This window comes from Styela clava, chromosome 1 (assembly GCF_964204865.1).
Source record: "Styela clava chromosome 1, kaStyClav1.hap1.2, whole genome shotgun sequence".
Taxonomy (NCBI): Eukaryota; Metazoa; Chordata; class Ascidiacea; order Stolidobranchia; family Styelidae; genus Styela; species Styela clava.
Window position 1 is genome coordinate 12,017,808 of NC_135250.1, and position 26,720 is coordinate 12,044,527.

The 26,720-nt window shown below is 33.9% G+C and overlaps 1 protein-coding gene across 2 annotated transcripts in view; it reads right to left on the minus strand.

The window, feature by feature from the left end:
• Nucleotides 1-26,401, minus strand: part of LOC120344003 (microtubule-associated serine/threonine-protein kinase 3-like) — a 74,142-nt gene extending 47,741 nt beyond the window's left edge. For both annotated transcript variants that reach the window (XM_039413087.2, XM_039413079.2), the window contains exons 1-9: nucleotides 26,245-26,401; nucleotides 24,637-24,803; nucleotides 22,266-22,384; nucleotides 20,189-20,315; nucleotides 19,304-19,420; nucleotides 13,561-13,750; nucleotides 12,890-13,135; nucleotides 6,957-7,080; nucleotides 6,757-6,867 (exon numbers count right to left, since the gene is read on the minus strand). In XM_039413087.2, the coding sequence (XP_039269021.2) occupies nucleotides 6,757-6,867; nucleotides 6,957-7,080; nucleotides 12,890-13,135; nucleotides 13,561-13,750; nucleotides 19,304-19,420; nucleotides 20,189-20,315; nucleotides 22,266-22,384; nucleotides 24,637-24,781 (1,179 nt within the window). In that variant the 5' untranslated portion in view covers nucleotides 24,782-24,803; nucleotides 26,245-26,401. The remainder of the gene's footprint in view (nucleotides 1-6,756; nucleotides 6,868-6,956; nucleotides 7,081-12,889; nucleotides 13,136-13,560; nucleotides 13,751-19,303; nucleotides 19,421-20,188; nucleotides 20,316-22,265; nucleotides 22,385-24,636; nucleotides 24,804-26,244) is intronic.
• Nucleotides 26,402-26,720: the final 319 nt, after the last annotated feature.

The following is a 26,720-nucleotide window of genomic DNA, read 5'->3' on the forward strand; positions in this document are numbered from 1 at the left end:
GAGCAGTAAAAGATGTCATAATACATATAATCGACTATATAATGTATTCCTGAACTAGGGTGTAAAATACTGGGAAGACGATGCCTAACCATAAAGAATTCAGTCTTTCCAAAAACAGTAACTGCTTACATATCTTTAACTACAAATGGCTGCTTGTTCGGAGCCTCGTTCGGAGCTAAATGTACATGTACTATATTTATCATTTTTTGTGTCTACAAATATTAGGCTTTTTCACACAATGCAACAATGCAAGCGAAATGGAATATCATTTAGCGCTGCGCCGCTTCAACTCAAATTTGTCAGTCTACGCGTTTTTCTCCGGGTAATATTAATATCAGTCCAAATATTTCAATAACGTCCCAGAAGATTTAGAGAGCCTGAACTTGACCTAGATTGCACTGACTGTGTTTGTCATTCCCCCAATGCATTATATTGCTAACAAGATGAACCTATAGCACTCAAATTTAGCGCAACTAAATAGTCTTCTCGTTTGAATATATATATTGGTTCAGAAGCCAGATTGCATAATCCGAAATCGTTTTGCAATTAATAGTCCGTTCAAAGCGTGGTACATTTTCCACGAAAATATAAAAGAACATACGCTGGTCTGCATTTCCCCCTAGTAGGCATAATATTTAACACGAGTTTCCCTTGTGCTTTAAAAACCAAGTAACGAAAGATATCCGGACGTTGTTTCACATTTCAATATAAAGGATAGTAATACCTGCTTATCATTTTTTAGCGTTTTATATCATTTCTCCTGAGCCACACATAATTAAAATCGATCATCACCGCTAATCTTAACCCCACTCAAGCTCTGGTCAAGTGGGGACAAGAAAAGAATTTGGTATTCGTGTAGGAATTAAATTTAAATTTGATAGTTTTTAACAGCCGTTTAAAGGCATGGGTTGAATGGTATCATTGAATTGTAGAGCAACCTTAATATTAACAGCTGCTATCAAACAAAATTTAAATACAGGGTGAAACCAAAATAATACCCAAAAGTAATTCTATGAAAATGAAGAAAATTTATTTAATACTTAATCTTCTGTTTGCGTCAGATTGTACCCAAACGTTTTGGAAATTTAGGACTCTTTGCAAAAATGTTATGTTCACTCTATAATATGTTACGAATGACATGGGCTCTGTTTTTTGGGGGAGGTCACAATGTAAATGCGCTTGATACCTTGTTGTTTGAAACGATTTAGCCAAACAAAGAAAGGGAAACCATATAAAATGATCGATCCATCCAATTTCTGCAATCAATTTGATTGGCAATGACTGCTAGCTCTATTTTATGCACCATTTGCGAAAACTTTCAAAAACGAGATTTATTATTTAAAATGAATATTACCAATTATGATCATTTTGTTGTAGCTCCACGATAAATTGTGTGCCAAATTGAAAATGGAAAAATGAAAAAAAAAGTACAAAATTCGAACCTTAATTAAAACGACGAATGTCACCTGAAAATTATTCAAACCACAACAACAACAAAAAAACATTGTATTATTATTATTATTATATTAATAAATTATATAATTACTCCACACAAATCGCTGACCTGAATTAAAAAATGGACGAATGCTTTGGTAATAAAATATTGAAAGTGATACACCGTATAAGTCCAGATAAATGTATGTACAGAGACCAATTCGTCATCTTTTCACTCACTGAAAATACAGAGCTGTCAAAAATCGCCCACTTTCCACTATTATATAAGTAAATATCAATACCGATACTAAAAGTTACATATAATAGAATCAATCGATTTTCTTATAAAAGAGTTTGTGAAAAAATGGATCGCTATATGTTTAGGCCTATCTATTACTTGTAGTGCAGCGTACTACAATGTGCATTTGCGAAATAATACGACTGCACAAATGTAATATATTTTGAACTTAAATATTTAATGATTGATTACAATTTCGTCTACAATGTTACAGTATAGCTCGTCCTAATTAGTCAAGACCGTTTTTGTTTAAATTTCTAGTCACGAATAACATTTAATCTTCTGTCTTTAATTTGCAACGATGAAAATAAAATATCATCGTTCAGTAAATATCTCCTCGTGCCTGTGAAATATGGCGTTTTACTATGTTTTAAAAAACAAAAACCTCGGTATCAAATCAAATATAAAACGCCCCAGAAAACGACCTTATACGTGGACAAATAAAATTTGATAATAAAATATACACAAATAAATGCAAATAAATAGTTGCCCGAGGTCATCCACCACTTTAACATTACGGCCTCAAAAAATCAAGTACGATATCATACGATACGACCATTGCGACATGGAACGAAATAAAAATATATCATTGGGATTTGCGTGGTGAATAATAAGCGGGAAATGAAAAGTGCAAAAGTTTTGTTCACAATTTCGATTTAATGATGGAAGTTACATGAAAAACCCATCCCCATCATGAAATGACAATGAGACGTAATCGGATATATAATTTTATTTCAGATTATGTTGGAGTCCTTCAGACAAATCGTCGATGGAATAACTGAAAACACACAGACTAAACTTGAATTTTTTCATTATAATCGTTGCCAATATTTGAATATTACATTGAACTCTCTCTATACACTTCCCAGATAATGTATTTGGCTTTCCTAGTTTCGAAAAGTGCCTTTACGATCTTAATTGGTAATAATCTCTATCAAATAACTTATTACGTATTACAATAAATTTGTTGCTGAAGTAATAGTGCCATGGACCATATCCAAGGACGCGATGCTCATTTGATTTATCTTTCAAAGCGTCCATTACATTCCGACTGCAGTATCAGGAAAAGGAGTAATTTTACGCAAAGAGTCAATTTGAAGAATAATGCTTTCAAGTACCGTAAATTATATTTGATCATATTTTCTGGGTCGGAACGGGTATAAAACTTCGATCAATGATTTCATTATTGGTCCCACATGAGGATTTCTCGCAAAGTACATTGCACAGTTTTACTATTAGCGATTTTAACCAAACATTCGTGATATATGTCGCCACGAAGTACCGTAGGTTAAATTATAAAAAAATCGAGTTTCAGATATTACCCTGCCAATTGCTTTCCCGCGATATCTTATTCTCCACTGTATGTCTAAATGCCAGTAAGAAAAAATACCAGCGATAAATCTCTTCCCTGTGCTCATGATATCAATCTAAATTCTCCTTGTAACCAATCATACTAGTCTCCCAGTGAAGCCGAGTAAATAAAGTACAACGCGACCATTCACAAAACTTTATTTAGCTTGTACGATTCGCGTGAATGAATGCTTATCTTTAAATCTTGTGGGCGATATGAGTCTCAAAGCAGGCATGTTAACCCTTTACAATGCGTGAGTATCCTGTATTAGGCATTATGACGAAAGAATAATACTAAATGCGTTCAATGATTTGCAGCGAAAATTATTGTTTTATACAATATAATATGATGCCAAAAAATTGAGTAAAAATCATCTTGAAACTTTTAGTCATACAACGGGAACTAACAGCAGAGAGTTAAACGGTATTTTCCGCACAAGCGAACGCATTGGTTTGTCAGTCAACTCGACCATGCAATTCTGTTAGGTTTTGGGTAAAACGAGAAAAAAACACGAAAAATGCACGTTGCTTCGACATGATACTAATAACACTAGTCAAATTGAATGGAATTTTATGGTAATTGTGTTTTAGTTGTACAAAAATTTAACAAACGACGGATTGTGATAAGGGGATTGATATTATCGGTAACTAGGGTAATATAAAATAAGCAGTGACATTTTAAGATGGCAATTTCAAACCGTGAATACACCAGCCAAGACCCAGTCCTTCCAAAAATAGCTATTTACATATCGCTAGATATCTGTGGTTGCATGTACTGCGCCTTGTTCGTTGCTAATGTTCTATGTATAAAAAACACGAGAGCGATGCTCAATACGAAGTTCAAAACGCCGTAGTACGGGTATGCAATCTGTCACAGTAGACTACCATACCAGCCCTCACGATGTCATAAAAGTGGAAGACAGCCATTACGATGTCATAAAAACGTGTTCCCATAGTTAAAAATTATACAGCGCATTCTAGCGAAAAATACAATCTTTCTATTTAGTTTGTGAATCTGCAGACGGGTTCCTGGAATGATATCAGTAATGCGGAATAACTGATAAAAACACTTAACCACCGAAAGTTTCAAAAGCAATTGGTTATTTAGAGAATGAGAATAGAGATTTTTTTCATAACAACGACAAAAAATAACCAACAGAACAACAACAACATAATAGTAAAACGATCCGAAGGGCCAATTGATCCAATGAATATAAGCGTCCAAAAAGTTAGGAAATCTAAAATACTGCGCTGGAAACGAGTTCCGTTTTCATATTAACCAGATAGAAAATAGAAAAAGTGCTACGTCATACTTATCATATCTGGGCATTAGTAATTTATCGACTGTATATCATATAGATTATAGACTACAGATCTATCAACAATGGCGAGTATATGAGCAGCATCGAATACTAGATCTGTGAAATATCGTCAATGAGATGGAAATCTTTGAGACTATTCATGGGAGTGAAAAGAAAATCACTGCAGTCACAGCAAAACACAGATAATGGCCGAGCGCGGGTTTGGTTTGGGAACTGATTTCATAACAACATTGAAATTGTAACGGAACTTTATGAACCCCTGTATATCGTTAAAAGGCTGGCCTGACTTTGGGAAATAATTTCTCCTGAAAACAGCTTGTGTGTGGCTTGTGAGAACGACGATAACTTCCGCCATTAAAAACAAAGCGAAGCGATCAAATAAATCACTCTTGACTAATGAAAGCGTGGTGAAACCATTCTAGATAGCTCTCTGAATCTTGATACATATATCTAATAATAAAGTCTGTAGACATATATTAATACTGAGCATATTAATTACTAACAACTCAAATATACGTGGTAAACCAACTAAGAAACGCAAAAATTATATATAATAAATAGCACCAACACATCGCGTGAAAGTTTGAGTGACCAAAATCACTAAGGTCGTCATAAAATGTCGATTGCTATTTTAGGAGTCACAACTCGCCTGACGTGACGAAACTCTAATCGAACGATGGAGGAAAACTGCTATATCCAAGTGACAACATAATAAATAATCAGAAAGTTAACTCGCATCTATCAGTAATTTTGGCGCGAACCAATGTAGTGGCTGTGACAGTATTTGTCAAATATTCGTTAGTTACGTTAGTAACATCTGTGAAACAAGAATGTGCATCATGACCAATCCATATTTGATATTGCTAACTCAAATAGGATCTCTGTGTTATGCAAGATGAACCAATCATTTACTGTAAAATTGCCATGTAATTCAACGTTTCTTTATTACTGTACACAGCCACGATCTCTTGAATTATTGAATGTTTTCAAATAAAAGTTTGGCCGGTTAATATTGGCGCCTGACACAAAAATAAGAACCCAATTCTAATAGGAAAAGGGATTGCTGGCAACCTACTCGCGGCAATAGCAAACATTTGATAGCTAAGGATATTATTAAATTGAATATGATTGGACAATCACACAAAAAATTAAGTGAAATTTTTCGTGTTTTAATATTTATTACATGATATTTCGAACATTCAATTAATCAAACGCGTATTACAACAAAAATAAATTTGCATGTCATTCAGCCCATATCGTCCAGCCGATGACCGGATTTCATTTCTACCATTACAATCGATTGATTGCGATATATTGGCAGGCATTTCAACACGACTTGAAATAAATCAAATTGTTGTTACGAAATTGTAACCTTTCAGTAGGCTAATATAAAGCACGAAACCATCATAACCAATATTCTACTGGTATTTGCACTCAATAATCTTACAATACACTTTTTTAGTTTTCGTTTGTACGAAAATAGACTAGATTATTTAGCGATTTTGTAATGATTTGTAATGAACTGAACTTGGCATGTGTCATGTGTTTTGCATTTTGGTGATATTCATTCTTTTGTCAATATCATGGAACGATCACAGCTATTTTTTATGTCTGACATTCTCGACATATATCGAAGCTTACACATGAGTTCGAGAATAAAACAGTAAAAGTGAAATAAGAAGCAAAGTAAAGTATAAATTATATTTCTCTACAAGATTCCGTTTGGAACCCCGAACCTTGTGTTGCCTATGAGTACAAAGTCCATGTAACAAGTGACTGAAAAGAAAGTCCTTGGGTTTTTTTCTGCCTTGGGACGCCAATAATTAACAAAATAGATGTAGTGAGGATTCACGTCACAATTGAAAACATGGTTCCAGTTCTCCAGCTCTTTTTAACGTGAGTGGACGATAGATGTCTAGTGCAGTGGTTCCGAACTCCCTATGGTGCGTGACCCCCTCTCAAAGCCTCTCAACACTTGCCCCAACCCACCCATTCTCCAGTACAGTGCAGTGGTTCTGTAACTTCTATTTATAATCTGTGACCATCTTTCAAATACTATGAACTCTTGTCGGTCCTTCCAAAGCAAAAAGTTGCATTCAACTTACTTCAGATGAATGATATCCAGAGAATCTCCCCGTAACCCCGTAAGAAGTCGAATACCCAGTTTTAAAAACCATGGTCGATTCCATTGATATCCACGTTCACCACATTCCCAACATCAAATACAATCAATTTCCCCTTTTCTATCCAGACAGATGGGGAGAGATAAACTACTGCTCCAATAACATCAACGTAAGAATGGAAACAACCAATAATGTTCCATCAATGAATTTTTATTTAAATTTCTCTCACCTCCCGTTCTCTCTCTTTCTCTTCCTCGTCGTCGTCTGCAACCTCTTTCGATCTCGCCACCGCCCTCATGAGGTCTTCTCTATCTTTTATCTCACTCACACCATACTCCTCCTGTAGAGAAGAAGATCGTCAGAAAGCACTCAACAAAATTGCACTAACAGCGTAGTCGTTATATATACGGTTTACCAATACCAACTGACCTGTAAATCATCCTCCGAAAGTGCGCGAAACTGCTGAAGAGTAAAATTGAGTGGGAAAACTCCTCGAAGTCTTGCACAGTTACATGATGTCAAGAATGCATGAAGTTCGTCCGACAGAAGAATACTAAAAAGTAAGAATTAAAATCTGTACTACAAGTGTGCTCAACCACAGAAGATGAAAAGTAATATTTCAAATAAAATGCGCAAATTTCTAAATCGTGGCTTAAACCCGGTATGCTTAATTAAAAAATTTGGAATGTTATTCATTCGTTATTATAATGTTTGCACCGAAACAACGTGTTGTATATCCGGTAATATCAGACAACGCGAAGGCTTCTAGGACCACACGCTGAAAACGCTTGTTTAGGGCAACGGCCGGCAACCAACTTGCCTAATGTTAAACAGGTTCATGGACGCCATCTTGTGCCATATTTGGTGAACGCGAAACAATGGAGTCTTATGGGAAATTTTTGTCATGTTGTTGTACCGAATTGAATAAGTTCGCTGCTATAAAGGCTAGAATGAAACTGAAAGGTGGATTTTGAACTATAAGATATATGCTATCTAAATATATAACGCAATTAATAATAAAAAACTATCTAATGCGTTAAATTTGACACCAAACACAGCGTAGAACCATTTTTGGCCTTTTTTTCAAAGATTTTATAGTGATACGCTAATTTGAGGCAGTAAAATGTCTCCGCAACAATCCTACAATGTCATTTGTTCTTCTAGCGCAGCTCGGAGCCGAGCATTAAGGCAGTATGGAGCTTGACGGACGAAAAATATTAACCAGAAAATCGAAACGGCCATTGAAGCAAAGTTGGGTCGGCCGGTAATTTCGACTTATAAATACAACTTTTCATCTGTGACGTCATAAGGAACGCCATTGTCAAATGGTTAATTATGACGATTAGAATGGCCTATTTACTTCGGAAGCAACTCGGAACCGGTATACATGTCTTCAAAGACAATTTGATGTACTATAAATGTAATTTGGCCAGCATGAAAGGATATAAGCATGTTCGGCTATGATTCTACTTCAAAACGCGACCTTCAAAATTTTTCTATCTAAAATATTAGTGAAAATAATAGATATGTTTCAATAATTGTGTTGGAACTTCTCATAAGGCGCCGAGTTAAATTGCCGAGAACAATAGGCACAAGATGGCGGAGCGTTGCCTCGCTTATATTATATATACGCTTTGGTTTAGGGTGACTCTGTGTCTCCCCCTGGCGACACAACCAATGTATAAAGACATCGTTTAGAATGCGACGCGAACTTGACTGCAGTGAAGAAGTGGTTTGACATGCTTTCATTGGATTTTTTTTCCAACTCAGTATCGGCAGTCGGTTGCAAACTTTGGTTGAATAATAAATAGCATATTGTATCTTATGATAATGAAATACATAAAATTACCTCAAAAAAAAGAAAAATTGCCACCTCGACACATAGTAGAGCCAATAAACACGGACGTTAAATAGACGACGCAACATAATTTTCAGACCACGAAGCAAGAAGCGTATGTCAGACCACGAAGCAACGAGAAGAAGAAGCACGAACCCTAACGTATGTCTGATATTCGCGTCTAAAATACCATGGACTGGAACTGAAATGCCCGATTTCCAATTGAATTTTGTATTGCCAATAACAGGCAGCAATATTAGCACACATTTCCATGCCGCGGCAATAAGCAATTCTATTAGATTGAGAGCAATTGGAGATGTGGGACTGTAGGGTTGTCCAAAACGAATCGAATATTCGAATGTATTCGAATATCAAAGTATTCGAATACCTTTTCGGCTGCTTTTCGAATAATTCCGAATAGTAGCCACTTTTCGCCGTAATCGTGGTGTTTCGTTTTATGGGAATCTTTAAACGACTTTTTACGCTGTCTCACGTATTGTAATGACGATCGGCACTTTGATTGTTTATATTCTGTGCGACCGTACGTCGCATAGTGTTGCGACACATTTGCACGTTTGCGTTGGTGGACATTGCCGACATTCGTCTACGAGGCTTTTAATTTACAAATTCATTTCCATTACGTCGAAAAATTGACAATTACCGTATTTCCCGGCAATAAGTCGCTTTTCTAGGGGGGCGTCTAATTGAGAAAGTATGTAGTTCTATGTGGTCTGTTTTTATTCGCATGAGTCTTCTCAAGCATGATTTGTGTAACCTTATATTTGGGTCTTAGGGTCTGCCAATCATGATATTTAATCGCAGACCGGTTATGGTTACTTTAATATGAGAAACACGGCCACCGAGAAAGTGATTTGTGACCCCTTCGTTTTGCCGATTCAGCAGAACACGACAGGGACAGGAAAACACAGCTGTGAAATAACCCGTGGACGTACAGTGTATTACTTATCACATTCCAAAATTATTTCAACTTGTCCAAAATGATTACCGTTTTACAATTTAAATTTACCGCTCAATTGTTAAAAATAGTTAATTCTGTAAGTATGATTCTACCAAACTAACTTGATCTGGTTCTAAACATATAAAATTATTAGCGCATATCAGCATAACTGAACAACAGGGACACAATTTTTCTACCCGTCTTATTGGTGGCCTGTATGGAAAAAAAACTTTTTTGAGTGCTAAAAATAGACATCGTCCTATTTGCCATGTGGACTTATTAGCCGGGAAATACGGTATTTATAGCCGTCATTGTTACGATATCCAATAAATTGTCACAAGTTGGAAAAACAAGTCATAATAATTCTGATAACGATAGTTAAAAGTATCGATCCTTTACCAGGATGATTTTTTGTTGCGCAAAATAATCCAATCAATGACTGGTACCAGCATTTAAAATGTCATGCCGTATTAATTTAATTCTGTTCAATGTAACTCATGGTTGTATCGACAATCTGTGGACATAAAATGTGTGGTAAACTGACCGATATTATTAAATATTGATTCCCATTTTTATATTGATAAAATAATGGAAGTATTAATACCAAATACCACGGTATTTGTGGACATGAAATACGTGGTAAACTGCCCAATTATAATTAATTTCGGATTCGTATTTACAAAATAATAAAACTGTTATAATTCTAAAATGCAACGGCGATCTGTGGCCTTAAAATGTGTGGTGAACTGCCCGATTTACCAACATTTGAGTTGTGATAATAGAATTAAATTAACACGGTCAGGCATTTTAAATAGTGGTATCGGTCATGGATTCGATTATTTTGCGCAGCACAAAATCATCCTAGTAAAAAGTCCATACTTTTAAATACAAACCAATGGCAACCATTATCCAAATTAGTTCCCAACAGCGAGGATAAAGTATAAATTTTTTTTCCGTCTTGTGACAATTTTTCGTAAAATAAGAATCAAAAACTAAATATATTCGGCACAATATCACGGCAATCTGTGGACATAAATTGTGTGGCAAACTCACGATTAATATTAACTTTTGATTCCTATTTTCGTATTTACAAAATACAACGGCGATCTGTGGACTTAGAATGTGTGGTAAACTACCCAATTATAAATAGTTTTTGATTCCTATTTTCATATTTATAAAATAATAAAAGTATTATTACTCAGACATACAACGGCGATCTGCGGACTTAAAATGTGTGGTAAAGTTCCCGAATATAATTAATTTTTGATTCGTATTTTTGTACTCACGAAAAAGTTGTCACAAGTCGGAAAAATAACTCATACTTTATCCAACTTTTTGGCAAATAATTCGGATAATGGTTGGTATTTAAAAGTATGGGCGTTTTACTAAGATGATTTTGTGTTACGCAAATATTCAAATCCATCATCGATACCACTATTGCCGTATTAATTTAATTCCGTTAACATTACTAGTGGTATATAAAATATATACTGCAATAATCTGCAAATATGAAATGCCTGGTAATATAGCTAGGTTTAACTTGTAGATAGCAGTTATTCCATTGCTTATTATATGGAAATTCCTACATACATTTAGATGAGCTTCAATTAGTGGATTTTATTTTCGAAGTATTCGAAATTTCATATTCGAAAAAAATAATTTCGAATGTATTCGAAATAGTGAACTATTCGATATTGGCCATCCCTGAGTGGGACTTCATTTTATATAGTAGAATAGATTGGAAACATCAATAATATTCAACTGTTTAAATGTAGTTCGGAAATATTAATGGTAATCGCTTTTCCTGCAGTTGTAAGTATACTATCGTGTACCAAATATAAAGAGCAGAATAGCTTTATTGATGCGATTGCCTCATTTACTGGCCATAGCTCTTCTAAATCGTCAGACGATAATTTCCATTAGTCAAAAGTCACGACTAGAATGTCAGATCTTGAATTTCTCAACATTCAGCCTTGAAACACTTCTGATTGTTTATCTTAATTTATGAAATACAATCGGGAATATGAAATGAGCTAAAATATTGAGTGTGGGGAATCAATAGAGACACACTCGACATGTTTAAGGACATGTCCTTAACGTTCTGAAAGACTTAAGCAAAAACGGTTGAGGCTTAGATCGGCTTACATTGGATTATGGGGTGGTTTGACAATAGCTCAGCACAAAAGCACTACTGGAGAGCTCTTTCAGTGCGATCCAAATTTGGAACTGAATACTTGACGTGTTTCAACATATCATCAGCTAAATTTAACCTGGTTAAGTTCAGATCGTGACTGGACTAAGCTAGTACTTTATTCGACGAACTCAAATTTTAAATTCAATAGCAAAAATTGGCTAGATAAATTGAAAAGTGGTCATATTTTACGCGACGGCGAGTCGGCAACGTAACGTTTGCTGATAAATACTTGTTTATTTTATGGCATAATTTAAACGGTCTTTTGACATTTAACATGTATGATTTTTATAATGTAGTATTATAAGCAATATGATTTGATTACTTCCGGAGGAGAAAAGTTTGACAAAAATTAGTCGAGTAGTCAATAAATCGCTACATTTTTAAAGTTGGTATTTCGCGTCCAGGGTTTTGCTTGGTCCTGAATCGCTAGGGATCTTGATGAATCACGAATATACTTTTCATGGAATATGAAATGTTGATTTACAAAAATCAGCAACTTTTGTGACAACTGTAACCTAAGGAACTTGCTTTTTCACAGAAATTGTTTCTTGCTGGAATAGCATTTCACGAGTGTATCTCAAATGCAATGTTTAAAAATTTTGGATTCAAACATATATTATAGGTACCAATGTGTTGAAAAGAAAACAACTTAATGATATCATCCAAAACCGTTAACGATTCCATCTAAACCCTTGAGACTGTCTTGTCTATTTTACAGGCGACAATGCACATATGAATGCATATTAATAGCGTGCGAAAGTAAATTACATAACAATGACGCATATTAGTTTTTAACGACAGACGACATCGAATGTGCGACGCCACCAGAGAGTAAAACGGTTCCTTCGTCTCAAAAATACAAAACCCAACTCATTTTGAACATATTTTTAAAAAACATAACTTTTGTACGAAGCGTCCTAGAATACTGGAAGTTTTGGATATAATCTTATACGGACAGAAGTTCAAATGTTAAATGCATTTTCATCATTTTTGTTATAGTATTTAAGAAATTCGTGGGTTTTGTTTTTTGTGTCACCCTGTTTATCCATACTGTAACAAGGTAGTGTTAAACTTCGTTTGCGTAAGTTAATTTGTACCAACGAGAAAATTGGAATGCTGGCCATCAAAAATATACGTAAAATCGATTATACTAATATCATAAAAACATCCTTATACCGACGATTTACGTGTTGTTTCGACGTGAAATGTAAGTAGCCAAACAACATTGTAGTGTTTTGTGCTAGTATTCAAATCTAAATTGTTTCTAGTTAGCTAGCTATTTATCGAAAACTAGTCCAAAATAGCTAGTTATAGGTATAACTCTAGCGAAATACAATGTATTATTTAGAGCAAAATATCGAGTAAAACTTTACCTTTGGTGAAGAGGACTGATGTCCGATGATCGCCTGTGAGGGTGGTGTTGGTGATAATAATGGTAATGCTGATGATCATGAAATCTCGATAACTGACTAAAAGGTTTTGGTGATGAACTCCGTCGTCTTCCCAACATAAATAGTTCGTGAGTAAAAGGAAGAGATTCGGAAACTCGGGGTCGAATTCGTTTACTACGGTAAGGCAATGAACGAAGGAAAACGGGGCTTTGATCGTTCCCACTGAAACTGAAAAATAAATAACTTATGAATATACGTAAATGTACAGATAAACAGTGCAAGTCTCATGACAACACCATATAACGGTATATAAAACCAGGGAATGGCAGAATTTTTTGGACCATAGGAGACAATAATTTTGCTCACATGGACGGACTGGCGCGCCATGTGAGTGTGACGTAAAAAGTTACATTTTGTGAAGAATATTTACACTGTTACAAAAGCAAAAGTGGAAAACAATGAGCCTCGCGCCAAAACTAAATTCCTTAAGCTATTTTTATCTAAAACATCAAGTTTTAGCTTGGTTGTCACAGCATCAGGTGGGCCAGATTGAATTACCCAACGAGCCAGATTCGGCACGCGGGTCGTAGATTGTCCATGTCAGTATTAAACAATATACTACAGAACAGGGTAAAATAATTAAATATACGAACCTACTACCGTTATCTGAATTAGGTGAGTATTCGTAACTACTGTGTCTGACTCTAGTGTTTCGAACTACTTGTCCATGTTGGTTTCGATTTGGAAGTGATGATTGTATAGGATTTGAGGTTTGCTGTTGTTGGCGCAGCATGTTGAATGAAGCGATTGAACGAGATAGGTCAGGACTACTGGTGATGCGACCTACAAATAAAGAATACGTTAAATTCTTACAGAGAAGTTGTACTAAATGTTAGGTTAGGAATATCAATGCATGTAATCATTGGAATTATTAAATAGAATAGAGACCCGATTTGCCTGACATCTGGTTTGTAGCAAGAGGATCTAAAACAATGATTCGCAGTTTAAAATATGACTTGTCTGACAACTAAGAACATCTTACCTTTATGAAAGATTTTTTTTTTCAATTGATACTATATTTCTACTAAAAACAGGGCTAAACCACTTATTTCTTCTACGTGGGTAGCTGAAGCCATCGCTTTTGGGTGGGGCTCTGCAGTTATGTTTTACCTCAAAAAAAATTTCGTTAAAATACTGGTATATACACAGAACACAAAGGACGATACAAGTAACTAAACAAGCTATATCCTAATCTGTGGTACATAATCGGTTTGTGCATATAACCGGGCAGTGTGTGGTCTTTTAATTAACAAACAATGACCGTCATAATTACAATTCTCGTCAATCGTTAGTTTTGCATTCCATCAACCACGTGACCAATAAGCAGTTAACCAAAGCCCGTGGGGTTAACCTCATGTCTTCGATTATCAAAAAGTGACTCGAATTACTTGATGCGCGCGAGGCGCCGTTTACAATCATGTAATATTAATCAGCTACGATACTCACACAGAAGTGAATAAATGATCCCTTACAGCTGATGTATTGTTGTCCGTACAACTGAATTTGGTTTTCTTAGCAAGGCGAGTTTAGGTAAAAAGCGCTTGGGAAGCGACATCACCGCCCTAACTTTGAACTGAAATAACTTTAACTTTCCACGGGATATTAGGTATATTTGTACGTGACCTTTTTTCATATTCAATTTTTATTAACTTCATATAAGAGAAAAGATAATATACAATGAGTAAATAGTATTGAATATCCACAGTTATTAAATTAGGTCGTTTAAATCTGAAAAAAAAAATTCTAATAATTTTTGTCCCGAGAAGTTGGATTACGCATCAACTTATAGTCTTATAGAACAAAATATCCTTTTTTGGGGGGAAAATACATATTGAAAATCCGGTGAAAATTTATTCGTTTTCGAGAATGAATAATGGTCGGCCCATACTAGAACGAAAACAATTTACAGCAGACATTTTTTGAACATTTCCATGACAAAACCACCCAGCATGAAACCGACATTGTATTGAACACACACAAAAGCCGTCTCTTTGTAACATATACCGAATGATTGATCATATCCAACATCGACATGGTAATATTACCGAGTTTTGGGAATAGTCGTGTAAGGGCGTTTGATGAATCGGAGCGCTTGAATACCATTCCATCTATGGTACATAGGAAACTTTTTTTTAATTTATGGAAGTGTTGAAAACGGCAAAACTGATGTATTTCACGATTACATTATGATAAACCGCGCCGGCGTATTTCAGAATTACAGACATAGAATGAGTGATTACAATGAAAGAGCATGCCCTTTGCTTGCCGGCATACGATAAAAATCTATCGTTCTGCAACGAATATCATGGAACTTGAAATCTCGACCGATTTGCATTATGAAATTATAGTGTACAAAATGAATTGTATGAAAACCGGTGAAAAAGGTATTTTATTCAAAATAGAGATACCACATGATAAAACGATAATTATCCCTGGCAATTTTTGCGCGTAGTGTTTGCAATTATTATTTCAAAAATTCTAGTTGCAATCATAACGACTTAGTGAAGCAACAATCAATTCGGCTTTTCCGTGTGTGGGAAACTGATATAACGCACCATTGGGAAATGGTTAACTACTATTTTTGAAGTGAGGAAAAGTTGACAAACTATAAATCTCAACTCTTTGGCCGCCAGCAAAATTAAGACGCACATCCTTTGATTTTGCGGTGAATCCGATTACTATGAAATCAATAGTACCATGGTAAGAAAAGTAGTCGCAAATTCAATTCATATGTGAGTATGGTCAATCATATAGTAAATCTCCAAGGACGTTTCTCCTAACCTCGTCTTCTTGTTTGTTTTTTTAGCATTGGCTAAAGAGCAAGATGCCAAATGTGACTTAACAATTTAAACTCTAGCAGCTGCTCAGACATTTTTTTCACTTGGGTAAATTTTCAGCCATGGTTGTGAAAATTAGCTCGTTTTGCGTTTCCACTTGGCGAAATAGCCGCAATATATCAAGCTGATAGGGCTAAATTTAGGCGACCAGTACTTTAATGGATGTTGGTTGAATATTCTGAATTAAAACGATAGTTATAAAACACGTGAACCAGTTTTTAAGCCCCAACACGCGAAAACACTTCTAAAACAAGCATCAAAAATTTTGCGATGATAAATATAGAAATATTCATGGGGTCAACGGTCATGGAAACAAACATTATCTAGTCAAGTGGCATAACACAGCAAATAGTGGTATGAATTTAAGAAATCCAACATTAGCAGAAAGAAAACGTTTTGAGCAGAGGACCTTCTTATTTATAATTCGCGATATCTGGCTTGTCTTAATGACGTATAAAACACATCTGTCCCTTGTGTCAATGAATAGGAAATATTTCGTATAGCGACATTCATACAAATATGTAACATTATCTACATTTTGTATTACAATAGTAGGAGGTCATAAGGTGACCCGAGACAAGATGAGAGGAGTTGTCGATTATGTCATTATTTAATGGTAATTGAATAGAGAACATACGTGGATCAGTTGACCACATATTTCAGTGGCGTTATGGCGTACGATATGCGTAAATGTAGTTTTATGAACAAAGGCAGCCCTGAAACGAAAGGGCATGACTTCAGTTTTTATTGTTCTGGAAATTTACGAAGTTGTTGCAATGCATTGTCTACATTTTCTACTTGGACTGCACTTCTGATATTTTGCAGATGAAATTTGAAAAAATAAAATTATGAAGAGGAAAATAATCGATAACCGATACATGCAAAGAAATTGTTAACAGATGTTTCTAGTTAATAACAGGGTGTCTTCGGTCTGTCGATCCTAGCTAAAATATTATGGTTGTGAATGATGAAATTCTTTGGCTCGTTGCATTATCTCCAAGGCACGATCGACTAACGGTCGGGAGGGTCTCACAGAACTTAAACGCCTTTGATTGAACAATTCACTGCTTATTTGGTTGTCATTCCCTCATTACTAATACGTATAGGATACTTTTTGGCAGAAAGTTCCCAGTCATGTCTGAAATAGTCATCCGCCGTACAATGCCAACAATGATCTGTTAACTACAAAATCTGTTGAAGACCAATTTAGTTCTCCGGAGTTCGGAGTATCAGGTAATCAGTTCGTCGATGTCATTGGAAAATTATATAGAAATTGTACGGCCCTAAGATAATGAATCAATGACGTATTGGTACAACGATAAAATATATGCGCCGCGCATATTCTCGTTACAAAATTTTATAAATTTCACGTATGTATTGGAGTAATAATGTCTATTAAACTCGTATATTATCTGTTTTACGTTTTTCATCGTACCATTATCTCATACTAATATATAATAGAACTGGGAGCCATCAATAACAGCGTAGCATGACAATATCAATTATGGATATACCAACATTGTTATCAGCGCATCCGTTTATTCAAACACTTCATTCCCTAGGGTAGATTATGTCTAAAATTGGCCCATGCCTGATTAAAGATAACAGAAATTTAAAAAAATAAAAGTTGAAATGACTTGAGATATTTCAGACGTAATACTCAGATAAACCCTCGAATGCGAAACAAGTATAATTCCACAATGGATTCCATATCTGCGATGATTACAATGCTACTTGAACTAATATTAGTATATGATATCGGACAGAGATGCCCATCAATCTTGGATTAAATTTCTGATAAAAATCAAAAAAAAAATTTATGAATTTTCAAATTATGATGTTACCCGGTCTTACTAGAAGATAAAAAATAAATAAACCCTCCGTTAAAATTACGATGTAAAGTTGGGCGTATTTTATGTAACATTTACCGAAGAATTTGCGCTAATGGAAAAACGAAATGATTTATTAATTCAAAGTAATCAGCATGAGTAGTGAAGATAATGTTGCGTGCATATGGATAGGTGAAGCGTATGGTAAAATGGTAATCATTCACTGAATATGACACGACGAACATTACTTCATTATTAACAATATTGAATCAATTCGTGATTTTTACAATTCAGCTAATTTTATGACACAGTTTAGCGCGCGAACACAGTAATTATACGGTATCTGTTGAATTGCTAGAGAAAGCCATGGAAACACCAATTTTACACTATAATGAATATAGCAACAAGTAGCCTATGGATTTTTGAAAGGGTTCACAACTTTCAAACATACCATCGAAAAGGTACCTTGCATTGGAAAAGTCAAAAATACTGCTGAAAGGTATGTGGCGGTAAGCCACTTTAAAACAGATACAGTATTATATATTCCTCAATTCTCAATATTATAAATTCTTTAGACGTAATCAATTCAATTTTCTCACATAAAATCATAACACTGTTGATACAAGGGATTTTCTATGACATTTATACCGGAAAAGGTTACATGGGAATGACGTTAATTAAATCTCGGCTAAATTGAAATTTCTAAATTAGAATGCTGAACGTCGTGGTATGTAAAACCTCAAAAAAATAAAATAAATACTACATAGTTAAATATTTTGTGACCTATATGCGGTTCTTGTCCATGCCATGTTTTTTGTGATAATTATTTCTTCCCGAGCTAATAATCCTAACCATAAATGTTGTTCAATTCTTACACAACCAAGGAAGATATTCTGAAACAGTGTACCGACCATCTATGGATCATGCCATAAATAAACTTGAAAGAATGGACATTGCTCAATCGGAAATACTTGAATAGTGAAAAATTGAGACGCAACTTTGTGGCGTGACGTTTGGTCAATAAAAAATTTGAATTAATTAAAAAAAATTAATTACGGTAAGAACGACTAAGATAATGTAAACAGTAGTAGGTAGTAGTTCCTATAGAGTATTCAAGATACTTTAAATATGTGTAAAACTATTTGGTGAACCTTAACATATGCTGCTTTGGAACAGTTTATGCTGACATTTATCCGTATCTGACTATGATTGAGCTGCCAATTTGGGTTTCTCAAACTGGGCCATTGGCCCTATAAAGGAATCACGGTTCGACGAGGGCCACCATCACAGTCATTGACAAAATACCAAGTAAATTGTGATTTGACCACAATGCCATTATTTTTTCACTTCCGTTTGTTTGCTTTTTACTACTAAAACCAACAAATAACATAACTAATGGGAAAATGGGAAAAAATTGTATTTTTTATTCAAAAGAGCATGCCACTTTGGCGTGCTAAATTTTTTTAAAAGAGTGTCAGTGTCGCGAATCATGAAGTTCGAAAACCATTGTTCTGAAGCATTTTATGGTAAGAGCATTTAGGGTGCAGGTTTCTATCCAATAATCCTAATACCAATTTTTCAGAACACGCAATCAAAATCTAAATATACAGTATCGAATTTTTAAAAAAATCGCTGCAAAAAAATTATGGTCGCTACTGAACAACACTCACTCCGGCTTCTGTTTCTGAAGTTGTGGAACATTGCAAACAGAGTTGGTGAAGAGGATCTACTTCCACTTTCATTCTGAGTCATATCTTGTAGAGCGTTATTTTCATGACCTGCTGGCTCTTTGGAATTGAGAAAGAATAAGTATAAGTATAATAGAATAAGGATGATAAAATGTTTTATTGTAACATATATTTTGTAATATTTTTTTACTGATATAGGTACACATTCCCACAGCTGTAGAATAATTAATTAACTCTATAAAGATTTCAGAAAGTCAATTTGAAAGTCTGTTTCTTTCCTAACAACATAACATCAATGTTACATATTATACTCATCGACTCATTTCGACATAACACAAATTTTAGAAGTATCTTCAAAAAAAATGAACCAATGTTCAACAATTATTATGTCTACGATCTGAGATCATGGTAAAAGGATATCCTAGAGCTGTAAAACAACTTGAATTTACAATACATCCCAAAATAATTTATATAAATATACCGCACATTATTTATTAATATGTAATTTTCCCATACAACATTCCCTTAATTTGAAAATTCAAAACTTATCAATTCAATGTTATATTCAATTCAAAATAATAATGATCAATTCAATTCCAAACTTGAGAACTAATCAAAACAGCCAATATGTTTGCATTCATAGTAGCTGGGGATATCTACATATATTTGCGACCGAGATGAAAGACTTCTTATTTTACACATGATTGCACAAAGCCATTATCATGGTTGAGTAAAATTCTGACATTCTCGTCATATCCTTTATGTCACAACAATTGATTGATTTGAAATAATAAACTAATTCACAAATACATGATTGGGCTTTTAAAAAATAATAGCAAACTGAAAACAAAGTAATTTCAAAGTTACTTTTGTTTGTGCTCTGCTTATTAATTTCATTCAATTCACTTTCTTCATCTCCTTCTTCTTCTATATTTCCACAAAAATTCATGCTTTCTCGTTTGCAATTTTCCATTTTACTACTATTTTCATTCTCCTAAAAAAAAAATTAACAAAATTGTCTCGAAATAACAGTAAATGTAACCAAATTTGCCTTCGGTACAAATATGGATAGCGAACTCACAACTTTCCTACAATAAACATGAAACTCGTTATACAGAAAATAAATTCAAAATATTCCACTTACTCATTGTGAAAACTATCTCTACATATTGTCAATTTCCAACATTGAAAAAGGCAGATATTATCTATACAGGTAACAATAGACTAATTGGGACGAATCTCAAATTTGAACATTTTCAAGTCAGAAGGCCCCAAAATCCTTTCGATTAACAAAAAAAAATTGAAAATATTTTCCACAATCCTAAATCTGACTTGAACTAAAAAATGTTGAATTTGAGTAAACAGAATTTTTAAAGCTCCTGACATTAATTGACTAGCGGAGTATCAAAGCAATAAAAAATATCAATCCCATACTTTTCATTCAAGTAAGATACAAAAATCCAAAAGTATGATTACCTGACATTTTTAATACCCTACTGCTTGCTACGCCTACAACACCTTGTATATCGAATATGAAATCTTCCTCCCTACTCACCATACTACAAAAATTTAATTAGTCCAAATTTCAAATTAATTATGAATAACTAACATGAATGTACCCATATGAACACTACAGCTATCCTATATTTATCAAAAATAACGATAATAATTGGTCAATTAACTCATTAATAACATACCACAGGCAAAATTTTCTACACAATTCTAGAAATAGCTTATAAGACAGAATGATATCCCTTCTGTTTTAATCAATACAATATTAGTTACTATCAAATGTACATTAATCACTTAGTCACTATTCAATTCATATTCTTACAAATTTGGTGAAAAAGGATGTGTGCTTCTCAGTTTAATGCCTTCCAGAAATTTGTTACAGTTTTTTTAGCAGATTTTCAAAAAAAAACAGAATTTTGGTTTTATGAATGGTATTTTATCAACATATCAAAATTTATATTAATTGAATGCATTATCACCTATCCTAATGCCTAAATCTCTCGCATTATTATCAATCTTAAATTTCAATAAAAGTGAAAAAAGTACTTCATATTGATTACATCAATATTCAAATTCATGAACGTGAAACTGAACATCAAAATAGTAATTCTCTACTCAACCATTACCTAATAATCTGAAAAACAAATTCGAAAAGTATACACAAAGGTTGCAAACCAACAAAATGAAACAGCTGTTTGAGAAAATAGCAAAAATATATATTTTTCATTTTTAATTTCATACCAAGAAGCTCAATTTTATGAAAATGTCTAATTCCCAATATTAGCCTTTTTACATTATCATGCAATGTCTAGTTATGCCTTTAATTGACCATTTATTTTGCTAAATGAGCATTGGTATTTGAAAGCTTCAAATTGCTTGGGTTTATTTTGCATACCGCAACTTATTATGCCATACAAAGTTTTTTCTCATTCACTCTCCCTTTTCAATTTTGCCACATATCAAGTATTTGTATTACAAATCTAGTGCAGTAAAAGGCAAATATTCTGCGGCAGGAATCCAAAAATTGATATTCGCTTTTGTATCAAATTGAGAAAGGAGTACAATATTTTCAAAATTTTTTCTGAAAACTAATTAAAGGTTTTTTTAACCCAAAATAGCAAAACTTGAATAATCTGCTTTAAAAAAAAGGGGGAAAAATATATTCTTAATTTTTAATTCTCTGTAACTTTTTATCGAAATATTGCTTCAAACTATGATTAGATACCAGCATAAAGAATAATATTATATCAATTTGGCCTTAACATTCGCTAAACTTGACCTATAAGAAATCTGGATCATTCAATTCAAAGATGCATGCATGTATTTCTTAGTAATATTTTCAAATAAAATTTTTTTTAAATTTTAGTATTTAGTGTGTTGTCTTAAAACCCTCGTTATTATATCTTTAAGCTAAATACAACAAATCACAAACCTCTAATGTTTCAATATCTTCTTCCTCTTCGTGCATAGAATGAAGAATAGGGAGATCACATGGAACAGAAAAACAACTTCTATAAACCAGAGACGACGGCCTTACGCGACAATTGCTTTCTGTTGAATGAAATTAAAACTAGATTAACTCAAAGCAAAGACACCATTTCAGTATATTTATATAAGGAGCTATTAATTATGTCAGATCAAGCATATTTCATGTGTAACTCCTTGAAGCAACACCATATAATTATACCTCAGTGTGTTAGATTTGCTACTATAATAATAATAATGAGGATAATTGACAGATCAACGAAGAAAGTTTGGATTATTATATAAAGGGTAGGAAGTCATAGGTAGCAATCAATCTTTTTAATCATAATATAAGATACGAGTAGTTTGGGCGACATGATGGCCTAGTGGTTAAAGCGTTAGACGTAATCGCATTGGCATAACAGATTACACATCTCAGGTTCAAAACCCATGCCACTCACCTCACCCAGGGCGTAATAAATTGGGTAGGCATGGTTAAACCTGAAAAATTTCAATGTCTACTTGTATAGACCTTGTTTGGAGCGAAAGGCGTCAGCTTGTATAGGGCCTTGTTCGGGGCGAAAGGCGTCAAGTTAGACAAGTGTCAGCTTGTATAGGGCCTTGTTCGGGGCGAAAGGCGTCAAGTTAGATAAGTGTCAGCTTGTATAGGGCCTTGTTCGGGGCGAAGGGCGTCAAGTTAGACAAGTGTCAGCATGTATAGGGCCTTGTTCGGAGCAAAAGGCGTCAAGTTAGACAAGTGTCAGCTTGTATAGGGCCTTGTTCGGAGCAAAAGGCGTCAAGTTAGGCAAGTGTCAGCTTGTATATGGCCTTGTTCGGAGCGAAAGGCGTCGAGTTAGACAAGTGTCAGCTTGTATAGGGCCTTGTTCGGAGCAAAAAGCGTCAAGTTAGGCAAGTGTCAGCTTGTATAGGGCCTTGTTCGGAGCGAAAGGCGTCGAGTTAGACAAGTGTCAGTTGTATAGGGCCTTGTTCGGAGCAAAAGGCGTCAAGTTAGACAAGTATCAGTTGTATAGGGCCTTGTTCGGAGCAAAAAGCGTCAAGTTAGGCAAGTGTCAGCTTGTATAGGGCCTTGTTCGGAGCGAAAGGCGTCGAGTTAGACAAGTATAAGTTGTATAGGGCCTTGTTCGGAGCAAAAGGCTTCAAGTTAGACAAGTGTCAGTTGTATAGGGCTTGTTCGGAGTGAAAAGCGTCAGTTAGATAAGTGTCAGCTTGTATAGGGCCTTGTTCGAAGTGAATAAGAGCTGTGTAAAAAAATATGTAGCCTACACATACAGATACCGACAATACAAAATAGAATTTTAAACAATAAAGATATGAAATTTGGATTGAATAAGAATTTCAAAAATGATTTATTAATAATTAAATAATAAATTATATTATTTTTAATTGCATAAAAAGCACATTTGTGATGACAGATGTCATTTTCCATGAAATTTTTGTTGACGGTTGACGTCCAAAACTATAGATCAAAATATTGGATGCCATTTTTTGCAGCATAATTTTTTTTATTTCTTTCCCAAGTTAAATAGACATTTTGATTATCAAAATTTGTTAATTTCTAAAGTATCTAAATCATTCTAATTATAATTGTGTATTTTGTTTTTAAACTCAACTTTAAATTATGTTTTACAATGTCAAAACTATCATCGCCTGGTAAATAAATCTTAAACATTCATTTTGCTATTTTAAATATTCATAAGCTAATGCAACAAATTTTTGACATTCATACTATTATGCCGGTAGACAGACAATGCCACGAAATGAATTATTAAACAAAAGGAAAATATAATATGCACGGAGCTTGATTTCAATCTCTCTGCAAAAGCGAAATTTATTTTTACTATTTTCCGCAGAAAAGTGGTGCATTATACTATATTATTTTAAGAATATTATCTTGCATATATGCAAAAAAGTCAGCTTCAAATTCCTCAAAAATATATTGAAAATGTAATAACTGCCGGTATTTTGAATATATTTTTTTTCAAATCAGTTCATGGGATGGGGACAAGCAAAGATGTTCACGAAGTTGAACTGAATCAAAAAACTTTCATACATAAAAAAGGTCCAATATCAAATGTGACTGAATCAAGAATACAGAGAGTAAAAAACCTAGTCAATTTTAGAACTGCAATATGATAATGATGCAATGCCTACCTACAATGCATTTGCATTTGTTACAGTATGAAGCAGCAGTAAAGCTATTATCTTTTTTAGTTTTAAATAACAGCAATAAATTGTAAAATATTGAGATAAGGGGATGAAGATAGATCTACTTTAATGTATTGTTATTATCATATTATTGATATATTATTGTGAATTACCATTATTTTTGATCAGTTGCTTCATTTTGCTAACACAGTCCGTTTCATTTTCGAGTGAAAATAAATCCAAATCGTTTTCTTCAATAAACTTTGACCCTGCCTCTTTTGTGACAACCTTTACAGTTTCATTTTTTGCATTTGCCATTTCTGTGTTGATTCGTCCTGATCTAAAAAAATAGAAAAGCCATGACTTAATGCCAAAAATTGTATGCAAATTATCGGAACATCCATACTAATGTCACAGATTTTTTGCATGGAAAAAAAATTCCATATCTCTTCATCAAAACAGTAAATTAGTAAATTGAGTTATCCCTGATCAACCAGATGAACTTGAAACATTGAGTGGTGGAACTAATGTGAACAAGCATGTCACTCGATATATTTTCAATATTTTTGAATATTGAAATTATTATAACAAAAATATTTTTTTTTACAAAGCAGCTGAAGAAAAATAATTTGATTTATACTTGAAACAGTAGATAATAATTTCCATTTTGTATCATTTTTTCTACTACCAAAAACAGGTCATGTAAATGAATTGAATTGTATATATTGATTGAAATTTTCATGTAAAAACAACTAAAGATAGAGCTTTGAATAGTTTTATGTAGATTGATAATAAAAATGCATGTAATATACCAACAATAGTAACTTGACTAACTATTTATTATGCATCAATGCATGTTCATTCCGTCATGACATAATATACCAGTAAGCAGTAATATTGCGTTAAATTCTAATTGAACAATTACGTCATAATTTACTAACCGATGACATCATAACTTTGATTGATTATGGAAATAGTAAAAAATGATGAAGCAAGCAAAAATATAATAGGATTAATGTCATTTATTTTCTTACCAACTATATAGTAATTTTGATACATAATTTACCAAATGATTTTTTATATAGATGATCCTAATGGTGATCGTACATTTGAACCCACGTACATTTGAACCCATGTGATATCCACGGGTTCAATCTATATGCGGGTACTAGAACCCATGGGTTAGGGTTAGTATGGGTTCAACTATCCGAAAAACAAAAAAAATTCCATAGGTGCAATAGCATACAGGTGCAATTGTCATGGGTTCAAATGTACGTGGGTTCAAATGTAATGGAACCGATCCTAATATATGCATTGCAAAGAGCCTTTAAAATGTGGGGTTTACTACAATTTTTTTTGGTAGTTTCATTTGCACTTTGCCACATCTAAATTCATTTTGAACAAAGCTTTATAAAAAAATAATTAAATGCGGAGTAACACAAATCATAATGTAGCCTACTGCATTTTTCTTGTTTGATATATAAAGCATGGACGGATAAATTTTTGCTGAAAGAATATCCTCATGCCCGAAACTAGATTGACACAGAAGTGTTACTTACTACTGAATAGCTATACAAGAGCTATACACCACTGTATCCATGCCATAAAATCCAGCATGAGAAATAAAAGAATTCAATTCAATACTCTCAGCTTGTCCAAAATTTGTTAATTTATTGTTATTGATTAAAATTCAGTGCAAAACAAAAAATCAAACTAAGCCAATGAGCTATTAGAGATAATATAGCATTGTCCATTTTTATAGTAAAATTCAATTTTCTTACCTATGCTCTACACATAATGGAATCCCCACATATCAAAGGATGTCTACAAATTTCACACCCATTGTGCATTTCAGAATCAAACTTCTTTCCTTTGCTGACCAGTTGTCCACCGGATAGGGGACAGATCTAACATCTAATAACGCCAACCATCAGCTAACTTCAATTTGAAATATAAAAAAAAAATGAATAAGATGTTTTATGATTGAGTACCGTAATATTGATTAGCATTATTTATGCACATCCATATAATGTAAAATAAAAGGATTTGACTATTTCACTGCCATCTAGGAAGGCTACAAAAACGAAGCAAAAATTCAATTAGTGTCACAATCTGACATATATTACCGTAAGCCTAATCTTGATTGAACTTGTGACCCATATATTGGCCATAGTCAAACCAAAACAGCTAAAGATGAGGCTGCATTTTATTCCAAGAGAGGTAGCACAATCAGAAAATGAGAAAAATATGAGGTATC